Below are 11,453 nucleotides of genomic sequence, written 5' to 3'. Positions count from 1 at the left end.
AGGTCAAACTTAAACACCCAATCGGCAATGACATTTCACGTGATGACCTTCAACTTGTGTTGGTGCAAAACATGGCGGGTAAAGACACGGTATGTCTGTCAGTGACTTTTCGCGACTTTCGGTTGGCAGTGTGTAGGACTGTACAATCGTTAAATACCAATGCATGCCTTGAAAGCTAATATATTGTTCAATTTATTTTGCAGAATTTCAAATTGGACATAGTGTCAAAAATTTGGCCAATCCCAAAACAAGCTCAGTGTGAATCGCCGAAAAAGGTAAACCTGAAAATCGAATGTGAAAGTTTCAATGTCAATGTTTCCGCATGCACTGCTGCAGATCCTACGTTATTTTGAACATAGCTCTGAGTGTTTAGTGAGCAATGCAGCAAACACTTTACCTGGATACAGTGTAGCTTACTACAAGTGAAAGCACGCGGGGCCGGGTTCCGAAAAGGGGCGGGGGGGGGGGGGGGGGGGGGGAAGGGCACTATCGATGTATCGTGGCTTTCAGTGTTTGGCTGATGAATGTTGACGGTTGTCCTGTAAAGCCATGGCAACGTAGTACTGGCTATATGTATATACATTTTAATATTTTTAATATATAAAGTTGTATTTGATTGATACTGGCACAGAGTATCATACTTGTAAAATTGAGTTGGCAGCTGTCATTCACTCATTGGTTTTAATTTGATTGGCATGGTGAACAGTTGCCCTCCCTCCTTTCAATCACACCTTACTTTTTTTCTCAACACCAGTTATATTTGTCAGCTCATAACTCAACTTGGACAATGTGGGTACCTCCCTTCCAATAAAAATACAGGCAATACCAACTGCTCTTGTTGCTTTTTACCATTTACGTTTTAGAAAGAGCTTTCTATGAAGTTGGTTGATTGTTAAAGTCATTACAATTATAATATGTAGGCCTACCAGGAGAACCATGAATAAATAAAATTTTCTCCTTTAATTTGTCACAACAGTGAACTTATGTTAGTTAAATAGTTAATTACATATTTTATTCTGAAACGGAAATGAAGCCGAATTTACAAAAACATGAAACGGAAAATAGCTTTAATAGTCTTTTTTTGAAACGGTAAAATCACTGGGTCTACTACATAGCTTAAAATATACAGTGTATTCATGGCTAGCTCTAGGTGAGCAAAATATCTCATTAGATTATTTTCAAAAATTCAAAACTATAGCTATGTTTCAATGTATAATATTTTTCCAATTATTACATGTAATGTTTTTTCTAAGTTAAAATAAAAAGTACTATGTCTCATATTTTTATTTGGGAAACATAAAGAGAGAAAAAACACCACCACCCACCTCCATATTTTTGTTTGAGCTGTGGGAAGTGATGGCTCCCCTTAATTGGTGTGGTCTATAATAACAGTGTTTTCTGATAATTAATATATATTAAATAATTGATATATACATGTAATTTAATCTAGAAAAGTATAATTTGGAATTAAATTCACAATCTATTATCATACTAATAGAAGCATTTAATTTGTGTGTATTTATTATATAGGAAGATGTCTTCAAAAAAGCCGATAAAAGTGACTTGTATGATATATTTCTCAAGGTCAGTAAATGTTTTTGCTTTTTGTCTTCCTTTCTGTTTTACTAGATTAGCCTTTTTAATTTTATATATGTTTATCATGTTTATTTCTAGGCAACAAATGTAGCAGAATTCTGTGCTTCTACGAATCCAAGATTTTGGTAGGAATTGTAAGATTATGAGATGCTACTTCAAAGTCCGAACCACATTGTTAACAACTACGATAAATTACTCTCCTACCTTTAATTACCGTTGGATTTTGTACAGACAGAAATCTTGAAAAAAGAAAACATTACACAGACAGATTTCACATATTAGATGATAACCATGTCACCTATATAGCCTCTATTAGAAACATACTTATCTTTCCTTGATTTACATAGCGCTAAGTGGGCCCCAATCAGCCCTTAAATTCTTTCCGGCGCGTTCACGCTCCAGTTGCTTGTAACAAGGGCCCTTTGTTACTACTGTATTGTGGAGTAGCCATCGACTTGTTCTTTTATTTTTTGACGTTAATAAAGTTTTATATTACTATTATTGTTTGTCAGATTGTGTGCAATCTCTTTCTTTTACATTCCTTTTCCCATATTGTTGATCTTTGTGTCTTGCAGTATGCGACGAAGGAAGAAGGTGGTGAAATGTTCATGACCTATCATGATCTCATTCTGCGCTACCTCCAGTTGATGGACGCAAGCAACTTTGACGAATACACGCTGAAGTTGTTTGCAAGCAGTGTTGATACCACACGCGATGGGTAAGATTAAAATTAATTGTGGTTGATAAGATTGATAGGGCATGGTCCATTTCTAGACGTGGTGAGGTAGCTTATATATCTCACTGACCTAGAGAGCTATACTAGCTGGAGTTACAGTTCCTACAGGCATGAAAATAAGTCAAGAACGATCGTTCATGTTACGGTACGTCATTGAGGGCAGGACGTAGTCCAGCGGTAAAGCACTTGTTTGATGTGCAGTCTGTGGCTATTTCTTGTTCCAGCCAGTGCACCATGACTGGTATATCAAAGGCTGTGGTATGTGCTATCCTGTCTGGGATGATGCATATAAAAGATCCCTTGCTACTAATGAAAATTGTACCAGGTTTCCTCACTAAAACTGTCGTAATTACCAAATATTTGATATCCATTAACCAATGATTAATAAATCAATGTGCTCTAGTGGTGTCGTTAAACAAAACAAACTTTAACAATATGTTGATGAAGTCGAGAATGGTACTTGCATGTAGTTCTCCACAAAATCTTATTATACTAAAACTTCTCTACCTAGATTTTGATCAGTTCAGTGTTATTTAGATTTATTATCCATATGGTTCAACATAACCGAGTTAATAATAATCATACGAAGCACATGTATAATAACGAGTGTAATGGTGTAATTTTGGGAAGCGACATCATAAAATGACATTGCTTCTACAGTCCTAGCTTAGACTGGGCATTTGAAATATGACGTCATTTCGTCGTCTCCTTCTAGTTTTGGCTGAAACATTTTTAGTTGGGTCTTATTATTCATAAAGAAAATAACAATAATAATATGGATAATAAAGAAATTATTACACCCGTGTACAGTGAGAACGGTGACAAAAATTAATGAGTAATAATAATGGAAATACAAATGTGTCATAACCTATAGGTTACCAGCTCTGTATTTTGTGGTAAGTTAACCTGTACGTGGGTTGCCAGACACATTGCTCATTTCAATGCCTGCTCCTGGTAGGGTCACCAATATGGATCACTGCCAAAGACTGATGAATTGATGCCAAACTACTTGTAGGGAGGCATCTAATTGCAGCTCAACATATATTTGCTCATATGACAGACGGCAACAGAAATTGCCATCTTCAAGTTACAGTGCCATATTTTGCTATTTTTTTACAAATAGTTCTGATATGTAACTACAAATTAATCCATCTTATACATAATCATTACATAAATAATTCAGGACTGACAAACTTGGAATGTGCTTGTACACTGTGTAAACAGTCGCATTCAGTACTAGATTCCTGTGTTAATACATTTTATAAAATCAGAGATTCCACAAAGTCTGACAAGTTGACTGCCAGGGGCTAGATACAACCATCAGAGATAGATGAGTTGCACAAAGTCAGCAAACTTGTTGGCAACATCCACCTGGAATAACATCACACAAAGCATCTGCCTCAACTGAGTGTCTATCCCACATATAGTATTTGGATGAGGTTTTTCACAATGCCTTGAGATATAGAAATTTTGTGTATACATGTAGCTTTCTTATGTACTATTACAGATCAAGTTTGATGTTCATGGCAATTTACCCATTTTTCACATAGTTATGGCCCTCGAACTTAGGAGATATGAATTTTTTTTTCCTGACTCTTTTTTTGTGTGCTATGTGTGAAGATATCAAGATGAAAGTATATTACTTTATCCTGTACTGTTACAGATCAAGTTTAACTTTCATGTTAATTTGCCCATTTTTTTACAGAGTTATAGCCCTGAAATTTAGAAGGTATGTAAATTTGTTCAGCCTGGTAGGGGACATGTATTGTTTTGGGGTGGGTTTTTTTGTGTGACTATGACATAATAAGGTATCTACATTTTGTTTAATTTGTATTTGCAGTCTTATTTCGTTTGCCGAGTTCCAGGCATTCGAAGGATTGTTATGTCTGCCTGATAGCATGTTCGTCCTGGGCTTCCAGATTTTTGATCGGAACGGAAACGGCTACATTGCATGTGGTAAGTTATCCTTCACCTTACCTGTAGATTCATTAGTAGGAACTAAATGACTCTTTAGCAACTGTTCCAGATTTCAGATGGGAGGTTAACAATATTGTTAGCAATAGGACAAATATTGTCAGAAAATATGCAGCCAAATTCAAGTTACAGGTAGCAAAATAAAATATAATTAAGGTCCTATTTTTCATTAACGATTCAATCTAGAATCCTGATACAAATGCAGGGTTTCTGCCAGAGGGTAAAACGGGTATGGTGCCATACCCAAATTATTATTTTTTTAAGTTAACATTTTGACAAAATTAATGATTATTATCATTATGGTATGATTTTCTTAACCCTAGCCTGAAATGTAACCCATTTTCTTTGTTGGGGAGGCCCCCCTTACCCCCTGTTGACTGTGGCTGCATTCAATTTCATAGCGCCATACCCAAAAATTTCTTTCTGGCTGAAACACTGAAATGTAAATCGAAAATAATGTCCTATCTATATTTTTTTGTTCATACATCAGTTACATCAGTTTGTAACCTAAAATGTTGAAATTTTCTTTCCAGATGAATTTGAAGACATCATCAAACACACAACGTTAAACAGAAAGATACCGTTTGACTTCAACAGTGATTTTATTAAGTTACACTTTGGAGCCGACAAGAAGCGTCGTGTGTCGTATGCTGAGTTTACGCAGCTTATTCACGTAAGTGTGAAATTATATTCCACTTTTTGTTTTAGGTAAGTTCTTGAATTTAGTTCGCTTTCTTACAAGTCCTGAAGTCGTCAAACACTTATTATCACTCATATGGTTAAGAATATTTTGAATGCACAGCACTGCTGTGCTCAATTCAAGATGGGATGTAGCACAGTGGTAAAATGCACGCCTGATGCATGGTTGGTCTAGGATCGATCCTTGTCGGTGGACCCATTGGGCTGTTTCTTGTTCCAGCCAATGCACCACGACTGATCTATCAAAGGCCGTAGTATGTGCTATCCTGTCTGTGGGATGGTACATATAAAAGATCCCTTGCTACTAATGGAAAAATGTAGTGGGTTTCCTCTCTATGACTGTGTCAAAAAGACCATGGATATGTTTGACATCCAATAGCCATGATTAATAAATCAATATGCTCTAGTGGTTTTTTTGCTATGCACCGAGTTTCACCCACTTTACGGGTGTGATTGTGGGTGAGTCTCTTGAGTGTATGACCCCACATGGGGGATGATTACCCAGCATACACGGCAGGTTCTGCTGTGTACCCCGTGCTCGTGTGATACCGAGATGGCTTAACTGACATCAAGCATGGAGTACGGCCCTGTCAAGTAGTTCTATATCGAAATGGAAATACTGCAGCTTCACCATTCATTTCTCATCATCATCCATGTTTGTAATGTACAAAAAGAAAATGTCTTTGTCTCTGTTTTAAGTGTTTGTAGCATTTAAAAAAAAAAAAAATATTTTGTTTTGTATCAAAGTCTTACATCCCACTAGAATGCTAAGTGGGGCATAAAACCTTGAGGTCATATGATAACATCATACAGTTGTCTCACTATAATCTTACCAGAACATCACTCGGACCAGTTTAGAGATGTAAATTAAAATCGATTAATGGGTAATAAATAGGATATTAAACTTGCTATCATTTTGTATAATTTTTGTCTCCCTCGTGAAATATTTTTCATTGTCACTCAGACATTTGAACATTATTTCACTACTAGGGACATAAACATGATACAAAATGGTCGCTTGTTTAAGATCTGTAATTATTATCTTTCATAATAAGTTACTACTATCGAGAATAATCAGAACCACATTTATGATGATTTATCTAGTTCAGTGAGTATTGTAATGATCAAAGAGAAAATCTAATTTACTCTGCATATAACGCAAAATTTTATTGCCTAATCAGGGTGTACACTACCAAATCAAATCCCATAGACGACAATAGTAACAAATGTGGCTAAAACTCCTACCTGCAGCGTATCAATTGACATAAACGCCACGGATATAAATACTACCACCCTTGACCCTTAAAGTGAATCAGAAAAAATTGGGGGTCAAGCTGCTCATTTCTGAGATGACGGGTAGCGTCTATGACTACCCTAGTTCCGCACAAAATTTTAGTACTTTATTTTTTTTACAGGTACCCTATACATGTTTCAAGCACAAGGCTACTTGACACAGTGGTACTAGATGAAATAAAATTGCATACATTTTTTGCACAGATGAAACAATTTGTTTTTTTTACAACCAACACACTCAAATTTATCCCCAATCACAGGACTTGTGGTATTCACTTCTCTATCAAAAGTTGGGTGCACCTCTAACTTTGACCCAGCTGGAAGTTATTTTGTTTAGTACTACCATTAAATCCATTTGTGGCAGTAAAACCAGCATTAATGTGGCAGAAATTTGGCAGATTCACCAATAGCCTATATACATATTCATACGCTACTTCTCGCTGTTTACTTGGATGTACATACTTTTAAAATACCATCGTTGTATCTTTTTCTGAAGCAAAATGCGTGCTTCTCAAAATGTTATGAGGTAAGTACTGTTTATAAACATTTATACCGCGTTGCCGGTAGAACTCAATTTGCGACTGTAAAACCAGCATTGGTGTCCGCAAATGGTCAAATACAAGATGGTTATCGCCTCATTTCTCTAATTCAGGATTTCCACGACGAGCATGCCCTGCAGGCGTTCCGTAAGTTCGACAAGGACAACAATGGCTATATCACCGCCAAAGACTTCGAGGAGATCATGGTGTCCCTGAAGAGTTATCTTCTCACACCATTTGTGCGAGACAACATTGTCACCGTAAGATTTTTCTTATATAGAAGTATACTGAACATCAACAGAAATTAGAATATAAATATATTTATCATCCATTATAGGATTTTGTAGGTGATATCGCTGGCACTATAATTTGCGATGTTACGTCACTTTATGTTGAGAATTGAGAATCTGCATGACCCATTTATCAGTTACACAGAAATAAATCCATGTAACCCATTTCATTCCATTATATCCATGTAACTGGTGCTCGAAATGTTAGTGAACAAAAAATAGGTGATGCAAAATTAGATGTGCGTGAGAAACATGCAAAGGGAATGATCTTTCTTACAATTTTCAGAGGCCAGGGGCCTAATTCACTAAAGTCTCGCAATTTTGCGATCTCGCAGTGCAATGCTAAAAGACTTTGTTGTCTAGCAGAGCCAAAGAGGTCTTTGTGAATTAGGCCCCTGGTTGCTATGCAATCATCTATGATTAAGAGGTCAGGCTAAGTATTAAATAAAAGAGAAATAGATTCCAGTTTTCTTGATTCTGCTAAATTCTTGTTCTTTAGAAGTTATTGTGTCTTATATAATTAATATTTTTTTTTTTTACTGTGTGTTAGGTTGCTATGGGTGGAGAGAAGCAGAGACAGATCAGCTATGCATACTTCTCGGGATTCATCTCGTTAATCAACAATCTGGAACTGGTAAAGAAAATCTACATGGCCGTCACCAGACGAGACGAAACCAAAATGATCACAAAAGGTGAGGGATTTTTCTTTAGCAGTACATGTACCTCTGTAAGCTTTAACGGAATCAGGGGACTAGTTGATATCATGGCTCAAACTTATTCTTATCTCCCATGAAAATTAAACAAAAAAATAATATTGCCCTGGGTAAAACGGCCCACCGACGGATATTTTGAACCTGTCTATGACAATTTTTAAAAAAAATGATTTTCAGCAAATAAATATGATTCTGGTTCAATCAACCTGTAGAAAGATGCTAGAAAAACCGTCTAACACACGTCCCCTAGACGGTAATGTGCCCTTTTCATTGGTTAATTGTGATCGCCGTTTAATAGGTAGGCAGTCGTTGCTACCTGTTCATGGCGTCATTCCATAATCAAGTTAGCACCTGACGTCACGTAATATGTAACACTGGGGGTTGCAAGGGGGTTGCAAAATATATATCTGGGGAATTGGGCTCAGCTATTATTTGTGCTACAGGCCCCGCTGATCTTTAAACCGGCTCTGAATATATAATTCTAGGCAAATATATATTTTTTAAAGTTATAAAATAATGTTGAAACTTTAAACGATCGACAGAACAGTGCTTAGTTTCAGTTCACTACCACTGGCCTATATCCAGATTGACCCGACTTCGTTTGAATATGTAATTTGTGCACACGGCAAGCTAGTTAGGTTACAGAGAAACATACATGTGTAATCGAGTGAGTACTAGTAATTCTTACGTGGACCCTTTTTTTTCTTTTTTTTTGGTTCACGCTTTGTAATCATACTGGAACTAATAAAATGTTGTCATGTATTTATTTATTTATACATATATTTTGGCAATTACGAACAATGCATTACCAAAGTTCTTGTTCATATTTTCGTGAAAATAGCGGACTTTGTCAACGGTGTGTTTTGTTTACAAATGAAACTTACCCGTAATCCATCAGATGAAATGAAACTGAAAGCCACACAATCAACAATTATTTATTATTTGAATTTAAAGGAGAATGGATCTCTTTATTACTATTAAATACAAACAATAATTAACCGTAATTAAGTTTGTGGCTTTGTTTTAACTGCGGCATATTTAAAGGTGCGGTTTATTTACGGATGAAGGTGGAAACCAAGTGGTGCGGTTTATACACTCTTTTTTTTAAGTTTGTTTCAAAATTGTTTTTTTTACAGGTATTTAAAAAAAATAGCAATAGCAAACCTGCTCAGAGCTGGAACAATAAAACAAATGTATATAGCTTATAATAATGAAACATGACACTAATTGAAGACAAAAATGGAAAAAAACGGAATTTGCAAAAATCTGAACGGAATGTGGCAAAATCTGAAACGGAAAATCATCCCCTCTACCGGCGGTCGTTATAAACAAAATCTTAGTAACGACTGATTTCAGTTATCGAAAACTGCTCTAATAGTAAAACATATGCCTACAGTGTTTAAAAACTAGGGTCTGTCACTTTAAATATACCCATTGGGCTATTTCTCGTTCCAACCAGTGCTCCCCAACTGGTGTAACAAAGGCTGTGGTATGTACTACCCTGTCTGTGGAATGGTGTATATAAAAGATCCCTTGCTGCTAATCGAAAAGAGTAGCCCATGAAGTGGTGACAGCAGGTTTCCTCTCTCAATATCTGTGTGGTCCTTAGGCATATGTCTGACGCCATATAACCGAAAATAAAATGTGTTGAGTGCGTCGTTAAATAAAACATTTCCTTTAAGTATATACGTGTAATGTGTGTGTTTGTTTTAGAGGAGCTGTTGTACCAAGCCCAGGAATTTCCTCAGATTACACCACTCGAGATCGACATTCTGTTCCAACTTGTCGGACTCAAACACCTGACTGGGTAAGCATTGTATGTTATTGACCCGGAGATGGCTAAACGCAAATGTATATTCAATGACTCCTCCCTGGGTAAGCTTTGTACGTTGTTGGCCCTGAAGTGGCTGAACGCAAATGTATATTCAATGTCTCCTCCCTGGGTAAGCTTTGAACGTTGTTGGCCCTGAAGTGGCTGAACGCAAATGTATATTCAATGACTGCTCCCTGGGTAAGCTTTGAACGTTGTTGGCCCTGAAGTGGCTGAACGCAAATGTATATTCAATGACTCCTCCCTGGGTAAGCTTTGAACGTTGTTGGCCCTGAAGTGGCTGAACGCAAGTGTATATTCAATGACTCCTCCCTGGGTAAGCTTTGTACGTTGTTGGCCCTGAAGTGGCTGAACACAAGTGTATATTCAATGACTCCTCCCTGGGTAAGCTTTGAACGTTGTTGGCCCTGAAGTGGCTGAACGCAAATGTATATTCAATGACTGCTCCCTGGGTAAGCTTTGAACGTTGTTGGCCCTGAAGTGGCTGAACGCAAATGTATATTCAATGACTCCTCCCTGGGTAAGCTTTGAACGTTGTTGGCCCTGAAGTGGCTGAACGCAAGTGTATATTCAATGACTCCTCCCTGGGTAAGCTTTGTACGTTGTTGGCCCTGAAGTGGCTGAACACAAGTGTATATTCAATGACTCCTCCCTGGGTAAGCTTTGAACGTTGTTGGCCCTGAAGTGGCTGAACGCAAATGTATATTCAATGACTGCTCCCTGGGTAAGCTTTGAACGTTGTTGGCCCTGAAGTGGCTGAACGCAAGTGTATATTCAATGACTCCTCCCTGGGTAAGCTTTGAACGTTGTTGGCCCTGAAGTGGCTGAACGCAAGTGTATATTCAATGACTCCTCCCTGGGTAAGCTTTGTACGTTGTTGGCCCTGAAGTGGCTGAACGCAAGTGTATATTCAATGACTGCTCCCTGGGTAAGCTTTGAACGTTGTTGGCCCTGAAGTGGCTGAACGCAAGTGTATATTCAATGACTGCTCCCTGGGTAAGCTTTGAACGTTGTTGGCCCTGAAGTGGCTGAACACAAGTGTATATTCAATGACTCCTCCCTGGGTAAGCTTTGAATGTTGTTGGCCCGGAAGTGGCTGAACACATATGTATATTCAATGACTGCTCCCTGGGTAAGCTCTGTAGGTTATTGGCCCTGAATTGGTTGAAAGTAAAGAAGTGGTTATTCAATGATATCTCACTTAGGGAAGGTATTTATACATTATTGGCCCTACACTGGCCGAAAAGAAAATGGGGTTCTTCAGTGATAGCTCACACTGGGAAGTGTTTTATACATTATTGACCCTGAACTGGCTGAAAAAAAAGAAGTGGTTATTCAATGAGACTTAGGGAAGTGTTTTACGTTATTGGCCCGGAAGTGGCTGAATGCAAATGTATATTCAATGACTCCTCCATGGGTAAGCTCTGTACGTTGTTGGCCCTGAAGTGGCTGAAAGTAAAGAAGTGGTTATTTAATGATATCTCACTTTGGGAAGTGTTTTATACATTATTGGTCCTGAAATAGCTGAACATAAATGTATATTCAGTGACTCCTCCCTGGGTAAGCTCTGTAGGTTATTGTCCCTGAACTGGTTGAAAGTAAAGAAGTGGTTATTTAATGATATCTCACTTTGGGAAGTGTTTTATACATATTGGCCCTGAACTGGCTGAACATAAATGTATATTCAGTGACTCCTCCCCGGGTAAGCTCTATAGGTTATTGGCCCTGAACTGGTTGAAAGTAAAGAAGTGGTTATTTAATGATATCTCACTTTGGGAAGTA

The 11,453-nt window shown here is 37.5% G+C and overlaps 1 protein-coding gene across 1 annotated transcript in view; it reads left to right on the top strand.

Annotated features, from left to right (window-relative positions):
* The first annotated feature begins 70 nt into the window (after positions 1-70).
* LOC121385000 (calcium-binding mitochondrial carrier protein Aralar2-like) overlaps positions 71-11,453 on the top strand; it is a 45,241-nt gene continuing 33,858 nt past the window's right edge. Inside the window, exons 1-9 of the mRNA XM_041515523.1 lie at positions 71-89; positions 204-275; positions 1,531-1,584; positions 2,172-2,314; positions 4,173-4,288; positions 4,840-4,979; positions 6,951-7,097; positions 7,678-7,819; positions 9,554-9,647. Coding sequence (XP_041371457.1) covers positions 72-89; positions 204-275; positions 1,531-1,584; positions 2,172-2,314; positions 4,173-4,288; positions 4,840-4,979; positions 6,951-7,097; positions 7,678-7,819; positions 9,554-9,647 — 926 coding nt within the window. The 5' untranslated portion in view covers position 71. The remainder of the gene's footprint in view (positions 90-203; positions 276-1,530; positions 1,585-2,171; positions 2,315-4,172; positions 4,289-4,839; positions 4,980-6,950; positions 7,098-7,677; positions 7,820-9,553; positions 9,648-11,453) is intronic.

The sequence above is a fragment of the Gigantopelta aegis genome, chromosome 11 (assembly GCF_016097555.1).
Source record: "Gigantopelta aegis isolate Gae_Host chromosome 11, Gae_host_genome, whole genome shotgun sequence".
Classification (NCBI taxonomy): domain Eukaryota; kingdom Metazoa; phylum Mollusca; class Gastropoda; order Neomphalida; family Peltospiridae; genus Gigantopelta; species Gigantopelta aegis.
The sequence above is the reverse complement of the archived record's forward strand: the minus strand, read 5'-3'. Positions and strand labels throughout refer to the sequence as shown.